Below are 17,136 nucleotides of genomic sequence, written 5' to 3'. Positions count from 1 at the left end.
GACAAATGGTAATTTTTTCTTCAAATAAAATATATTTATAATTCATGAGTTTTAGTGAATGAAGTCAGCTGAAATAACTTTTGGCCTGATCTAGTGAAACAATTAAGAGAAATGGATTAACTTGTTACAAGCACATCAGAAAAAAAAATCCCCCAAGTTCATTAAAACATTGACTTACTCTCCTAGACTTCGATCACGAAAGGCAAAAGCAATAAAGGAAAGAGAAAGCAAATAATTTGAAACAAGAATTATTATTCATTTAAAAAAACATGCTCCCTGAACACAAATTTTATAGCCCCAACTGTTAAAACAATGTTTCCCCTTTCTAAAGACACTAAGAGAGAGAAGGCAAGAACTATTTGTAGGCATACAAGTGTTTTGTTGCATCCATTAACAAAATACCATAACAAAATTCCAGGCAATCTGGCATATATGACATTGGCTTCACAAAATAACTAAGAGGACTGCAGGATCAAAGTTTAATACATCTTCCAATCTTTGTAATCTTTAAATTGACTAAAATGATAGTTATATTGTATCCTCCACAACAGCACCTAATTCCGAATTTCCATTGAGAAAGATCAGGCCCAAAGTTAACACTGATTTTTTGCAAGTGTATGCAAAAAGCTATATTTAAGGGCACATCAATTTGTTTTTGAATAAAACTGTGAAACAATAACCTGCAAAACATTTGACAACACCTCACCAAAAGAAAAAAAAAAAATTTGAAAAGAACGGGAAGTTCAGTTATTCCCTTCTCAATAACTTTTCTTCTCTACAGCAGAGTTTCTTACTACCACAACCAATATATACTGAAATTACTCCCTCTTGGTTTATCCAGAGCATTTACAACTGACTTTCATTTTGTAACAAGTTTGCCACAGAGTTTAGAGAAGTGCTTTGGTAAAACTGGCAGGTGTGGCTGGGAGCAGCACAGAGGCTCCTGCAAGCTGGGTGCTACCAGCAGTCTCACACCACCATAATCAGCAGCTTGTTTGTTAAAATCAAACTTCAAATTCCCATGGGAATTAGGGAATTAATCCTGCTGGTATTAGCATAGGAAAGAACATAAGGAGATATAGCTCTTGTTGCAAGTAGCATATAAGATAGAGATTTAGGGAAATAAATCAAAAAGTAAAGAAATAATTGACAAAACAGACACAAAACATTCCAAAAATCAGCTATATTCAACTTAATGCTGTTAAGTTACCTTTGCAGTAATAATTAATAGACAAAAAGAGGGAACAGAAGGCTGTATTAAAGGCTCAGTTTCTTTTAAAATTGAATCTTCTTAGGATATGAGCATTTTGCAACATACAAGATCAGATGCTTTACACAATTAAAAGTACACTAGTATTCACTAAATACTTTTTCCAAAAGCCATGAACCATAATAATTTTCAAAAATCAGATAATTCTTGCACAAGGTAACAGAATCTGCCCCAGCTTGACATGAGGACAGCACAAGAGTAGCCACAAGAGACACTGCCTGTGACAGGGCCAATGTCAATGGTAATTCCTGCAATTCTGCTGCAGCACTGGCACTGCTGCCCAGCCCAGGATTCAAACCTGCCCCAGATGTGCTTCTCCAGGAGCCAGGTAATTGCAGTAATTGCAGTAATACCTTTCTCACTGATGAAAGGACAGGTATGCCACAAAAATGTGCAAGGTCATTACAGATGCCCATAGTGCTAAATAAACACCTTGAACAAATGAAACAGTGGAACAGGAGCTGCATTATGAGGCCTCAAAAATGTCAGGACGTCTCACTTCTCTCACAGCAGCTCCAAAGTGGTTAAAGGTGGCAGAATTTACAATTTGGACAGGAATCCCTAGTTTCAATTTCCTTCTCTCCATCAAAAAAACTGTTTACTATCAACAACTAGGGCCTCAATTTGTTATTTCAAACTGCTTCCCTGCCAAAGCAATGTTTGGTAAGAATACTTCTGATTTTTTACAAATCCACTGCAGAAAATCCCATTCATTGAATGTTCTTCAATAATCCCATTCATCCATCAATTTTCCATCAATGAGATTATAGTGCACTAATATAAGTGGAGAAATGTATACTGAATCATAATCCACCAGGCCATCTGTCACAATAATAAAGCCCAGCTTTATGCACTTGAAGATTTGCATACACACAGTGATGGAGGCAGACTGGGAAAAACTCAGGCCACATCAGGCTTTGCTGCCTCTCAACCAAGGAGTAATGAATGCTGACCTGCTGCTTCAGGAGCAAACACTGAATACCTAAGTAACACATTGTCTTATCAAGCTCCTCAATTTCTGCCAGCATCATTACCCTCTGACTCAGGTCATGTAGCAGAATCTCATGACAAAGTCCTCACGTTGATTTTGAGACAGAAACTTGAACATCAATGTGATCAAGTGGTTGTTTTATCAAAAAAAGCAGATTCTTTCATTACAGCATTTCTCTACCTCTCTCCTGTGATTTGCCTGGATATCTGAGAATCACAATACTGCTCCTTTTTCTTCTAAGACACAACTCCAATTCTCTTCAAAACAAAGACTTTATTTTTTACATTTATAACTTTATATGCATATATTATACATATATACACACACAGAGCTTTTCAAGAGTCCTAGAATTTGTCCAGACTGTAATGACAATCAGAACAGTTGTACAGTTTATTTTGGTGATGCCTGTGAAGCTTCTTTATTTCAACATGTATTCAAGTTTCAAAATCTGACTTCACACTTAAATTTCACTTAACTGATATATTTTAGAGGAGTTTTTTTTTTACTATATATATTTTTATACTACACATCAAGGAAATAGGTAACCAAAAATCCAAACATTATATTTCACTTGTTACTCTGCCTCATAATAATCTATGAGTAATTTTGAAACTTGACTTGTGTGGACTGTACCATATGCATCTATGAATGCACAATACATTGCTGAAGAACATCCACCCATTTCTCCTACTTTATTTCCAAGAACTGGCTGATTGTCAAGAAGCATGAACTCAACAACATATGCAGCATCCAGGAGAGGAGGAGATGTTTTCCTTTGCTTCCCAAATAATCAGCTTGTGGAAGAAAAGATACATGAGAGGAGAGCAAGTCTTGCTGCTCTGTGTGTTGGGAATCAATTCCTGATGAAGAATGAGCAGTGATTTAGAGTGATTTAGAATTCAGAGTGATTTAAATAATAGGGAGATGACAAATATAAGTGTTATGGAAGAGATCTGGTAAATCCATGTGCACATTGGAGATGGAAGGGAAAAAAAAACCCAAACCAAACTGAGAATCAGGAAAGACTGTAAAGTATGAGCTAAGGGAATACTGAGCACTAGAAAGAGCTGACAGCTTTTACAGTAAATTGGGATCTAGTCAAAGGTGCGCTGTGGTACTCCTGTCAGCATTTGTGCCACAAAAGAAATTCTAAAAAACATGTAGAGTGCATTGTAAGGCTGTGTTGTCCTTCAGAATGGTGGGATTAGAGGTGCAGGAAGAGGAACAGCCTGCTGGCCAAGGTTTGTCTGCTGTATGATGTACACCTGTGTTATGTAAGCATATGTAAGCAAACATTCAAAAGAATAAAAAACAAACCACCACTGTAAGGAATTACTTGTCCTTTATTCCTTATTAACTGGGATTCCACATCAGCTAATTTACTAACTTCAAGCCACACATCTACACACAGTGGCCATGATCACAATGGGCTATCTGTAGAATTATGTGACAGTCCACAAAAATATTTACACCTATTACTTCTCCTGTTTTTCAAAAATTTCAAAAGAATTCCAGGAAATTAAAGATAGATTTTTTTAGCTTCACAGCACAGAAGGAAGATTAATGAAAACTACTTTGAAGAATATATTTATTATTACATATACTGGAAAATCAGGGCAGCTTTTGAACAGAGAGGTTATGTACAAAAATTTCCTGGAAGAATCAGCAAGTAAATGATGACTGATGCAGTGAACCTGGACTTTCAATGGGCACTTATTCTTCCTTATGAAAGGGAAAGAATTACATTGCCACAGGACAGGAGGAAAAGTCCTGAGGTGACATAACAGGTTAAAAGCATGAAACAGCCAAATGAGTTTCACAGAAAGCTGTGCCAGCACATATTGTGTCTTACACAAACAATATGGAAAAGGGTGAACAGTAAACTGTCAAATTTTGTTAGATGTTATTAAATTATTCAGGATACCCAAGAAAGGCTCACTGACGGATTTCTCAGGAACTCAACAATAGTGAGCAGCTTGACAACAAATGACAGGTGAAGATCAGCATAAAAAAATGCCAAGTGATGCAGAGGGGAAGAATAAGATACTGTGAGCTCACCATGAAGATTCAGAAACAGGATGATATGGTTATAGCTTTACAGATGATCAAACTTACACACCTCCTCTGGCCAAAAAAGCAAGTCAATGTAAGGTTTTATATGAAAAAAAAAAAAAGAACAAAAACGTATCTAGCAAGGATATAATAAATTCACACACACACTCAGATCCTGAAGAGGGTAAGCAGATCAAAAAATACAAAACAAATAAAAGCAGAAAGACTGTTCCACACAACATGCAGCCGTGGTGGGAAAGGCTCAGCTGTAACATAAGCTAATGATTTACACTTCTTCAAAAAGCAACTGCACAAATTCAAAGACTTCCAAGCTAGCCAAGCTACGAATGGGAGAGTATTCTGGGGAAGTATCAGTGTTTATTGCCCTGCCCTTACTCTCAACACCCACTATAAACTGGCATCAGAAACTTGGCTAAGTGACCTGGGTGTAAATTATGTTTTTATGCATATATGATATTAGCAATACTGTTGATCACATATTTGGATGATCATATATATTCAGAAGAATGGCACCTGCCTAATGTCTTGTTATAATTCATATTTCATAACAGACACCTGGTAAATATGAATGTCTTATACACCACCAACAAAACTGAACAGAGGATAAGCAAATTTTTCCTGAAGGAAAGCTACACTGACCCTCCCAACAATCCCTGTCACCATGGGCTATTCAGTATTTCTCTCAGGGATGATGATTTTGGAAAGTCAGAGTATTATCTCAGGTAAAAGTTGTGATGTGTGTTATTATGTTCTCTCCTAGTTCAAGAAGTATTTCAGAACATCTGCAATGGACACCACATGTGCTTCCCTCCACTTCTGCAGTGCATACCAGACACCAGGGCATTTGATGATAAATTTTAGTTTTTAACTGCCCTGTCTCAGTCCCTTCTGTCTGAATAGCAAACAAATTTTCTTCCTTACTATATACTATTAGCAAAAGGAGTTTGGAGAGGAGAACAACAGCCCAAAACCCATGTGAGTCAGCAGCTGAACTCCAAAGTGCAAACCACAGCTAAAGGCAAACCTCTGGTTCTCATTCTGCCTTGGGATCACCTGGGTCAGGAAAATCCTGAGCACAAACTGCCTGGAGGACAGCAGAACACAAGATGGAAGTGTGCATCCCTTCTCTTCATTTTTTTCCCTGAACAATCATTCCTTATCATTGTCAAGGACAGGATGCTGGGGGAGATGAAACATTTATCTGACCCATTACAACTCTTCTTATAGTACATCAAGAAAGTACATAAAAAAGAGAATTATTTCTCTTTGTACATAAAATGAAAACAGAAAATGAATGTTTGTTGATATGTAGTTGAACATTGTAAATATCATTTTTGCCATGATGTTGAAAGTCCAACTCTTTTGAACCAATGACTATAAAAATTTAACATTAACTAAACCAATTTCTGAATATAAAATTCACAAATTTACATTATCTCCAAGAATAACATGTCTAAATTATTTACCTCCTTCTGATCAAGCTGCAGAGAAGATTTTATCAAATCTCTAAGAGCTGTAAGTTGCTTCTTTTCTTCATCTTGTGTCTGCTTTATCTACAGAAAGAGATTGCCATTATATGCTTGCTGGATGCAACTTTAATTTTAATGTTTTATGCATTTTAATATACCATTTCAGATGCTCAACTATTTTGTATTTTTGTAATAGTTGAGTTTATTTTCATGTACGAGTCCATTCTTATATCTTCACTTTCTATGCATTTACTGCTTGAAAAACAAATTAAAATGAATGTATAACTTGACATGCACTGTTTATTCTGCTATATTGTCATGGCTTACTATAGCTAATGCAACTAAATTATCCTCTGAAATATCAGAATAACTCAAACAAATTTGACAAATTACTTAAGGAATGAAAATGCAGTTTAATTTAGCAACAAATTACAATAGCAAATGGGATTACTGTAATTCTGATTATGGAATACAAAAATACTTGGATGACAAGTGATCTATGATTCCATGTTATTACTTTTCTTCAATAAACATCACAATTAATTCATTTAAAAACCCTGGTGCTATCATTAAGTAGTTTGGTTTTAAAAAGTGAAAATGGTGCTAAAATTAATGTTAATAATATAAGCTGATTCCAATATTCATACTTAAAAGTAGATTTATCTTAATGTGTTATTGAAATAACAGTAGAATGACAACTACTTTTCCTAATAGCTCTAAAAATTGCATATGAAGTTTAACAGTCAAGCGGTCTTTTCTTCACCTAGCTATGTTCAGTTTCAAGTAACACACTTTTCATTTATAAGATGTAAATTCAATATACATCCTTGTAGTTCTATTTAAAATTTATGTACTTCATATATGTACTTATATAAACAAAGCATTTTCATTTTTAGATATAAAGTTACTTTTAAGTAAACTTACATTATATAAGTCAGCAGCCAACTTTTCAATATATTGTTTAAGTTTATCAGCTGTTTTCAAGCCATCTTGGAAGAAACTGGAATGAAAAATACCTTGGATTTATCAGGAATGTATGGAGTTCACAACACAAAGTAGACTGTCTTGTGTAGAAAAATAGCAAAACCAATAAAACATATCAAGCTTTTCCACGTTCAAAACTGAACAAAATAATTAAACAAATAAAAACTCCAATAAAAAAACCCTTCCTAGTAGTTTAGAGTATCTTTCAACAGTAGAGATACACCATTGTGACTTTAACAAGTATCAAACTAGAGAGAATATAGCCAATGTGTTTCTCCTACAGTAACTTCTAAAATCTTTTTTCTATATTTAAATTAAGTTCCTGTGCATCTGCCTTTGTGGTTCTGATGATGACAAGGTTGTATCTCACCAGTTTCACCTCAGGGAAATCCAAAGAAATTACTGGCTTTCACAGTGGTTTTAAAATTTACACAAAAACTAAAAACTTAATTAGAATAAACACGATATTTATAAAAATGCATTCTAGATTTATGCCTCAGGAAATAAAATTATTTTTTGCATGCAAGATGCAAGGTTTTCCCTTGGCCTCTTTCTCCATCACTGCCCTGCCCCCCAAACTCACACACTCCCTCCTGGAAGTCTACAGCCTCAGAAGAGGAAGATTCAGACACCTGTCACATCACAGTCATGAAAAAAACCCTGATACATTCAAACAAAGGGAAACAAAAACTTGTGCAAAAAAAGAAAATAGTGACTAAAGCTTAAAGTATTGCAGCACTTACTTGCATTGTGCATGGTAATATTTAATAAGGTTCTGCAGAAGGTCCACACCCTTTTTTGTCTTGATTTCATTAACCTTTATAAGATACTGTAGAGAGAATAGACAACATGTTGACAATCATGTATCACAAACTTCAACAGTTTTCAAACAATAAAACATCATTTGCTCAATGAATTAAACTCTGTGTTTAACTTGGGTGCTGAGCCACAAAACACCAGTTCACCACTGCTAAACTAAACTTAAAACAGGCAACAACTTATCTGGCCACTCCATAAAATTTAAACATCCGAAAGCTTAGAGCAAATTTAAGAAAAAATTTTCATCCTTTGGAATTGTCTAAAGATTTCCCTTTTTTAATGCTACAGCAGCCATTATTGAAATATTCTGAAACTACAAACACTGTGTTCTCCACTAAAATGTAATAAAAAGAACTATTAATATAAAAAATCAGCTTCATGGAATTAAACGTATCACTAACATTTATCACTTTATTAGAAATTTTTGAAGGCTTCAGAAAGCATATTGGAAGAAAAATATCAAAATATTGCTAAGCCAAAAACCTGATAAGAAATATTTCTGCAGTGTATTTTCAGCCCAAGAACCTTTCCACAATAATCTAAAAACCAGGAAAAGGAATAAAAACAAAAAGAAGCCCAGTTTTGTGCAAGAGTTGTTAAAATAATTAGCTTTATATTGCTATACTGTGTCACATGAAAATAATTTCCTCCCTCCTCCTCCCCCATTAAGCAACAAAAGATTTCACCATCTTCAAGAAAGACTCCCAAAGTCTGTTAATAATAAGTTCTGGTGTTGCAATTAAAAACGGAACTTTGTTTCTTACTTCACACATCTGCAGCTGGAAGAGCCTCCTCTCCTTCTCCATCTCCTCAGCTATCTCAGCCCCCGTTATCTCCGTTCTTATCATCCCGTGCTGCTTTGCATGTTCTCTCTTCTCCTTCTCAATCTTGGTACTGAAATTTTATTTAGAAAAAATTTTAGAGAATCCCTTCTGCTAAAATGTGTTCTGGCATTATTTAGGGAAAAAGTAATAGTTAAGAAGGATCAAAGAAGACATTTTAAAGATTTGCTCTTCTACCAAATCCTGTATATTTTAAATCTCAAGAAGCTATTGAGCCATGAAACTGTCCTTCCTTCAACTGTATTCTCTAGATTGTGTGTTACCTGGGGGAAAAAATTATACCTTAATAATAGCAATAAAAATATTAATAATACTGCTAATAATAATTCATTTAAAAATCCCAACACCACAAAAAAACAAATGGGAGACAAATACTTACAATTTGGTTTCATAATCTTTCCAGGCTTTGTCAAAAGGCTTTTTGAGGTCCTTAGGAAACAAAAAATTGTCTTAGAACATTTTTAAACTTTTTCTGTGTAGTTATCAAGTAATAAAAAGCAACAAAAAAACTGCTGTTTTCAAAACTTTTCAGAAAGTAGTTGGAAAAAAATACTGGGTTTCAATCTTGTAAAGTATTGCTTTCCTGTGCACACTAAATCAGCAATTTACAATGAAATTTTCAAGATTTCATTGCAGTCATGCCAATTTTGTTCTTCGTACTAAATACGGATTATTAATAAATGCCAACATAAGAAATACTCTCATGAGTGAAAGGAAAACAGTTACTACACAGATGAACATAAAACAAAAATTTAGTTTGCAACACTTACCCCTTTAACACCTTTTAAGTCTCCTTTTAAGAGAGAATCCAAAGTGAAAATAACATTGTGGCTTAAACCCTGGAGCTAAAAACAAAAACATTATATTCAGAAGGATTTATTCTCATCTTATCAAACTACTGCCAACAATTTTTTGAACTTCACTAATCAAGTTGCAACCACCTCACATTTCTAAACTCACAGTAAATTCAAGTCTGGAAAGAATTAATAAACATTTACTTGCATGAGCCACAGAAACATTATAATTAACGTTTACTTAAACAAGGTGACATATATCCAGAATTTTACAAATAGTATGTTAGCAAAGTTCTGAAAGCACTTCAAGGCAATATTCATCCTCTTGAAGCAAAAGAAAGATTTGGGTACAAATTTGGCTACAGCCTCCTGAGTAAGAAGGACCTGCTGTGCCACAGGCTGGGAACACACAAAGCACATGTAAATTCAAGCATGAACAGAAGGAGCAAACAGGGGCACCAGCTCTGTGAATATTCCCCCCTTTTCGGGAACACTGTTCCTTTCCTCGTCCATTGTGTATATCTGACATCCCCTCAAACTCCCCTGAGTTTAAATTTCACCCCACTGAGTTCATGCCTGCTTGGTTATGGACAAGAATAGCAAAACAAGCACTGAAACAGGTTCTGTGTTCCACTCAAACTCCTCACATATTCTAAAGACACTGTAGCCTTTTTTTTTGATTTTTCCAGGTGTATCCATTAAAGATAACCAACTCAAACCATTAATTTTTGGCTTGAAATGACTGAACAATAGCCAATGAATATGTCAGCTATACAAAAAAAACCCCTAAAAACCCAAAGCTAAATAGCAGTGTATTACTCCAATACAGTAAGGATTTGCAATCATGTATTACATCACTGAAGACTTGATAAAACAATAGACCAAATGAACTGGAAACAATCTGATAAAGTAAAGCAGTCTCACATATGGAACAAAATAAAGGGAAAAAAAATCCCTTAACACATGGAAACACATATGAAAATTTCGTGAGGGCTGTGAACAAAAGATAATTTGCCTGCAAAGATTAGCTCAGGACATTTACAGGAAAGAGAGGTAGAGAAAAACAGGCTTTAAACACTTGGAAAAAGGCAAGAATCATGCAAATTTTCAAAAGAAATCATCTACAACTGCTACAAATGTTCTGCCAAAACCTCATCTAGATCAATGTAAAGATCTTGACACACTCATTTTCAAATACACAGGTCTTTATACAGCTTTTAAATGCACTATTATAATGAATCACTGCATAAAGAATGCAACCTGAAATGGCCAAGGAGGTAGAAGTAAAAAACAGAGAAACTGATTCTGGTGGGACACTCAGAATTTGCTGAAAACAGAGACCAGGTTTGGCAATGGCCAATCCCAATGTTTTACCTTTATAAAATCTTACTGAAGGGTCATTGTGTGTCCTTCTTATAAGACAATCTTAATAACAATGATTGAAAAACTTAAGTACACTCATAAATTTTAAGTTTCAGACATTATATTTAATGATAACATCAACGGTTAGTAGTAAAAACTGCACAGCAACTTATTTAGCCTTGTTAAAATGATTAATGGATGTGATTTTATTCTTGCCCTTGTATGCTGAGCAATCATTTCAAAATTATGCCTTTCAAAGGTTGAGTATGTAAAAAAGTTGCTGGTTTTACTCCATAGTAAGTGACTATCACTCCAAAATAGTCACTCCTTCACTCCATAACTGACAAAGAAGAAAGTAAGTTATTTTGTACCTTCCTTGTCATGAAATATCCAAATTATCAAAATTTCTATGAAAATTTTAATGAATCAAAATTGAAGTTGAAAGATAGAACAAAAAGTATCCAAATCTGTGAAGCATTTTTTCCTTGTCTACTGTGCAGCTCCAGTCCTTATTCATCTTTATGTCTTTAAAGACTATTCATTATTTTATTGTACCTTTATTAAATAAGGCATCAACAATTTGTTCTAGGTAAAAAAATAAAAAAAATCCCTAAACCCATTATCCTGCCATTCATCTTAATAACTCCTGGTATTTTTCCAATTAATTTTATCAACATAGGGCGCAGCACCTACTTTGGGGCCTTAGCAGTGACACAACTGAATCCTTCTCTCAATGGCTTTTTCAATGGACCTCAACTTCTATTTGATATAAACATCTTTTTTTCTTTCAGTGTAATCTTATTAAACAGAATGATGCTTAAGAACAACAAAGCAGAATTTTCCATCTCAAGGAGAAAAAATAAGAAAAATAAATGGTTTAAAAAATGCTGAGGCAATCGTAAAATAAGTTTGTTGTCTATTTGAGACTGCTAAATGAAGTAAATTAGTGAACACCCTGTTTTGAATCCTGTTAACAAGAATTTGGGTAGATAATGCTTCATAATCTAGCTGAAATAGTGTGGTTCTTAAATTAAAAGTGTTTTTTCCACATGAACAGCACTATTTTAAATAAATAAATAAACCCTGAAATCTTTGCTAGTTGAAATAAGTAAAAAATATCTGTGAATGGCCCGCTAGGAACGACAAAGTTCAGAAAGCTTCCAAAAAACTTGAGTTCTAGTCCCAAACTGTCCTTAAACTGCACTTTAATTCACATTTTATAATACTTACATTTAATTGTGTGCTAAATTTAAATTAAAGGTCAAATTAATCCAGAGTGACAGAAGTCTCTACAGAGCAAAGCACAAGGCTCAGTTTTGGGCCACTGTCACAGCCAGGGACCTTTGGTGTGACCTGCAGCAGTTATGGCTGTGCTGGGGACTACAGGAAGACCAATCTGTAACATCACTTGTAATTCACACATTAGAAAAGCTTAAAAATTTACACAACTATAAGAAAAATATAAAAGTGAAGCTGTGACTTTCTGGATAAAACAGCTACATTTACCAAGCCCATGAAAAATTATTTCACAAGAAATGTGGCTTCATTACTTCCAGTGTTCAAAGATATTTGCTATGACTTCAGTTTTATTATGGAGTTTTCAGAAATAAAAGGCCTAAGGCAAACTTTAACTGAGACAAATCTTTAAACCACTTTCAAAAACCTTGCATGGATGCTTTATATATTAAAGGGAGAGTGGACTGTTAACACCAATTAAACATGCTCAAATTGTTAGTTTTTTTCCAAAAAGTGAATGTTTCTCCTTTTGTGGTAAAACAAATCAGTCATGCCTAATGATATTGTATTTTTAACAAGAAAGACTTCAAGTTAAGGGATGATTTAAAATTAAGCTCCATGAGGTATAGATCACCATCAATCACTTGTGAATGATGACTCAAGGGGTGGCTCAACATTTATATTTACCTTCTTAACTTCCAATTAACAATCAAACACAGAGTGTGTCATAACACCCTTTACAGATCCTCTCTGAAGAAACTGTAGGTTTTGTTTTGGAAAAAAACACCTTAAAAATTATCCTTAGTCATCATGATCATGCATGCAGTTTTTGTGTTATACTTTGTTTTGAAACAAGTTAAAAGCTAAGAAAGTTCAAAACTCCTCACCAGGTTCTTCAACAGTGTTGATAATTCTTTAGTAAGTGTGGAAAATTTTACAAAAGCTGTGCCAAGATCTGGATTATCCCGACTTAAAAAATTACTTCCAAATTTATCTAGTACTTGTGCATAGTTTTCTTCATTTTGAACATGATCTGCAAAGAAAAATCAAAAGTAAGTTTTTTTGTAGCCAATTATAATTTTAAGCTTACTGCAACTTCAAACAACAAACTAATAAACAGTACTTTGAGAAAAGCCACAAGTCAACACATTTGCTGAAAATTAAAAGAATTTTAAGATTAAAAAGAATTATTTACCAATAGTCATATATATGCTTTTTAAATCAGCAAGCTGAAATTTGTAATACAGAGATGAAGAAAACTCTGTAGCTATTGACAGAGTAATAAGATCAATAATACATCAGTGAAACAATATAAGATTGCTTTGTAAACAACATTGGAATTTTTACCTGCACACTACAGGAACTTTCATCCATACATGAACTTTTCTTTTGAAATGTTGGACATTTCAGAAAAGAACAAAAGTATCAGATAAAAAAGGCAAAAGTATCAGATTTAAATGTAAGAAGGCCAAGTCTGAATTGACTGTAAGCTCAAAAGAAGCAGCATCTTACAAAGGCTCCCTTTCTGGCTGCTTTGTACCCTGAGCTATCCCAGATAACAGAATGTGTATTGGTACACAGCCAAAGACTCATCCCAGTGTATTTAATAGCACACTGCACATACAGAGAGGTCAGAACCAAGACAATGCAGTTGAAGCCAGGGAAAGTGAGAAAAATCCTTGAATCAAGAATGAATTTGAAGCTCTTGTAACTGAAATGTCCTTCCTGTTTCTATTTAGTTTCTTTTCTGGCATGTGTTCACATAATTTTTGTTACTTCTATTTTATTGTCTTTAAATAGATAATTTACCTCTACAGCCCTTTGGGAAAGGCTTTATCACCTTTATCTCTCTTAGAGGATATTACCAGTATTAATTAAATCAATATTTACCTTTAATGAATTGTCTGGGCTTACTATGTGGGCTTTTTTCTGCAAACCACAAACACAAAACCACAGAATTACAGAACAAGATCTGTGTAATGCAAGGGAGGAAAGGAAAGAGAGAACAATTGCCAGGAGGTACCATGGGTTTTTTCCCTCAAAATCCCCAAGGTTATTTTTTTTTTTTAGTTGAAGTTATAATATTGCCTAAGAGCATCTGAATTACAAGTTATGACTCAGAAGAAAAGGAAAAAAGAAGATGTAAGTTTCAAACAATTCCTCCATGAATTCAAACAATTATTCCATTAATAATGTCTCATAAATAATGTCTCACGATGCACAAATCTATTTGGGCATTAACAAATAGCTGATGAGGAGTTAAACAGTTAACTCTTTTAAGGTATTGCAGATACTCAAACAACAGTGCACCAGAGCTCCAACAAAAAAAAGTCCAAAACCTGTTAAAAAAGTACAATCCTTATTTACCAATACCAAGCCCCAAAGCTCACACATCACATCAGTCACATTCTAAAAAATCAGACATTAATACTGAGGTTTTCAAGAGGCCAAATATTTAATCATATGTTAATACAGAATTGCAATTCAAGCCACATGTTTTTAAGAAAATGTTCCAAAAGCATACAATTTTAATGAAATAGCTTAGCACTGAACTCAAGGAAACCACTACATAACAATAAAATATGCATTTTGTTTTGATGTAAAAGCTTTTGCACAAATACACACAGAGGCCTTTATCTATGAAGGAGCTTTAGCTTAAGTTCTAACTGAGTAAAGCTCAAGCATAGCATATCCAGCTGTGCTGAAGGAAAAGCAAGGATAAGGGAAGGTCAGAAAGAGCCCTGCTAGGTCATGGAATCCCTGTCCTTGCTTGTGAAGCACTTTTTCCATCACAGTATTTCCCAGCATTTTGATGTTAAGCACTGTGTTGTTTCATAGAGCATTTTCAAAAATGATTTCATAAAGAGAGTGAAAAAGAGCTGAAGAAGCTTTTTTCCTTTATCTGTAGAAAGGCAAAAGAAATTCCCGGTCAGAAAGAGGAAGCAGGAAGCAGATCATTGTCCTAGAACAATATAGAGGAAATGCTCAAGAATCCCAGACTACAAATCACCTAAATCTAGAAATGAAGTTTTGATGGTGAAGGAATACTCCTATACTTACTTCTGTAATTGCCACACAAAATGCAAGTATTCTGTAAGAATAAGAAATTTTCAATTTCGACATAAGTATCAGTGTAAATCTTGCAAAATGAGATTAAATATTTTCTATTAAAGAGGCAAGGCAATTCCCTACTCAACCATAAATGCACATAGCTGAAAAATTAAATCTGCAATGTAGCCTACACTAAAATATGGAATGTGAAACCTGGCATGCTTAGAGCAAAGAGCATTCTTTAATCTCACTCTAGGTGCCTCATGCACTTAGAAATTACTTCCTAATGTCCTAATAGAATTTCCTTTGCATACAGAAAGCTCTAATAGGCATGACAATATTTACTTTCTTACATACAAGTCCTTATATGTCCAAGACTTCAATAACCCTAAGAGTGAGACAGGATCACTGACAGCAGCACATACAGGGAATAAGATTTGTCTTCCAGAACTGAATCATGTCTTTCCAATACTGTAAGCAATGCTCAGCACTGGGATGAAAATAGAACAGCTTCCCCAGGCAGAATCCTGCTCCTTCAGCAGCTCTCTGAGGCGTGCCAGAATCATGGAACACTGAGCGAGGGCTCTGTACCCACTGACAAACACAGCTCCCTCCAGAGGGAATCATGGAACACTGAGCAAGGGCTCTGTACCCACTGACAAACAGCTCCCTTCAAAGGGAATCATGGAACACTGAGCAAGGGCTCTGCACCCACTGACACACACAGCTCCCTTCAGAGGGGTCTCACTCATCATTCCCTTCCCAGTGGGAGCTGGCAAGGCCCCCAGCCCCTGAGCCCATGCTGAGAATGCCACCAGAGTGGGGCAGATGTGGAGTAAAACAGCACATCTGGACACAGCAATGGCACTTTCTGAGCTGAATGAAAGCTGTGCATCCCCCAACAACCCACACCTTCAACCCCGGGCAACATTCAGCACAGAATTTCCCTTTGGTCTGAGAAAATCCTCGCAGCTCCCAGTGCACAGTAATGCTGTGGCATCCCTTATGTCTGAGCTCTAACATGTATTTTGGGGAAATGTTCAGAGGAAATAACAGGAATGCCTCTGGAGATGCAGATCCAAGCAGCTCAGGGAGGAGTGGCAGCTCTCAGCTGCCCTTGGCTGCACAGCAGCACTTCCAGAAGCAGGGAGCACAGAGCTCTGAAGGACTCCCAGGGCTCAACCCCACCTGGCACTGCACTCCCAGGCAGTCACCTGCAGCTCTCCATGCCTAGAGTGACCCAGTGGGAAATTATTCCCAGGATGAACAGAAAATACTTAAATGAGATTGCCAGAATTTGTACTCTTTCACTAGAACCCACAGCATTCATGAAATGCTATGCTTATTTTCCACCCGAAAATTATCAGAATTTTAGCACATGCCTCTGAGCCTAGTGAGATTTCTGACTACTCGTGCATATTAAAGAAGGGTACAGAAGTACAAATTCTGTGAAGAGAGGTTAAAGGATAGCCTTTATATGCTGGACCTACAAAACACATCACTGAAATTAAAGGCTTAAAATTTCCTTCCTCTACAACAGTTTTGTTCAAATATATTATCCTGTAAACACTGAAAAACACAAGCACAAAAAAATTAAATAGTTTACAGAAGAAAAACACTACTTTTGTCATTGATTATGCCCAAAGAAACCTGAAGAATGTCTAAATTAATAAGAATCAATTCTGCATTTGTGGTTAACAAAAATAAAAATATTATTTCAGAATTTTGATCAACTCTAAACTATTTTTAAGCTTCTTCTAAAACAGCTTTGTTCCATGGATAGCGAGAGGAAAAATAACCAAGGTCAGAGCCAACATGCATTTATGAATGAAAGATGACTCAGAAAGGCTTTAGAAAAGCAAGAAAGCTGGCAAGGTTAAAAAGGATGGCAGAAATTTTATTTGAAATAAAAAACACCCTTTCTCATTTCATTCTTCACAAGTTGAAATATAATGAAAAAATAATAGAAAAAAATTATTTGACCACCATACAATTGTCTGAACTTGATAACAATAACGCCTTCTGGAATGAGATTGCTCAAGGGAAAAGTAATAAAAGCCTCTTTCCATATTTCAGAGCAAGAAACATCTCACTGTGTCTGCAAGGTTCTCTAGATCATCACCGTACAAGAGCACTGAGAGATAAGGCAGCTCAGAAAAGTAAATTACTTCTTTTTACATCTCTGTTCATCACTGACATGTTTGAAGAAGCTCTCATGGAAGAATTTTCTTTCTATTCTGCTTCA

The 17,136-nt window shown here is 35.2% G+C and overlaps 1 protein-coding gene across 6 annotated transcripts in view; it reads right to left on the bottom strand.

Annotated features, from left to right (window-relative positions):
* The window catches only part of ASAP1 (ArfGAP with SH3 domain, ankyrin repeat and PH domain 1), a 123,493-nt gene that overhangs the window by 46,481 nt on the left and 59,876 nt on the right, over nt 1-17,136 (bottom strand). For 4 of the 6 annotated variants that reach the window (XM_054270166.1, XM_054270185.1, XM_054270182.1 and 1 more), the window contains exons 4-11: nt 12,728-12,873; nt 9,219-9,293; nt 8,828-8,877; nt 8,371-8,500; nt 7,531-7,616; nt 6,728-6,803; nt 5,801-5,887; nt 179-187 (exon numbers count right to left, since the gene is read on the bottom strand). In XM_054270166.1, the coding sequence (XP_054126141.1) occupies nt 179-187; nt 5,801-5,887; nt 6,728-6,803; nt 7,531-7,616; nt 8,371-8,500; nt 8,828-8,877; nt 9,219-9,293; nt 12,728-12,873 (659 nt within the window). The remainder of the gene's footprint in view (nt 1-178; nt 188-5,800; nt 5,888-6,727; nt 6,804-7,530; nt 7,617-8,370; nt 8,501-8,827; nt 8,878-9,218; nt 9,294-12,727; nt 12,874-17,136) is intronic. The other 2 variants (XM_054270176.1, XM_054270194.1) reach the window with 1 other exon arrangement.

The sequence above is a fragment of the Melozone crissalis genome, unplaced genomic scaffold (assembly GCF_028551555.1).
Source record: "Melozone crissalis strain CALT ecotype California unplaced genomic scaffold, PUWL_Pcris_2 ptg000002l_1, whole genome shotgun sequence".
NCBI classification, from domain to species: Eukaryota; Metazoa; Chordata; class Aves; order Passeriformes; family Passerellidae; genus Melozone; species Melozone crissalis.
Note: the sequence above shows the minus strand (reverse complement) of the source record. Positions and strands in the feature narration are given on the sequence as shown.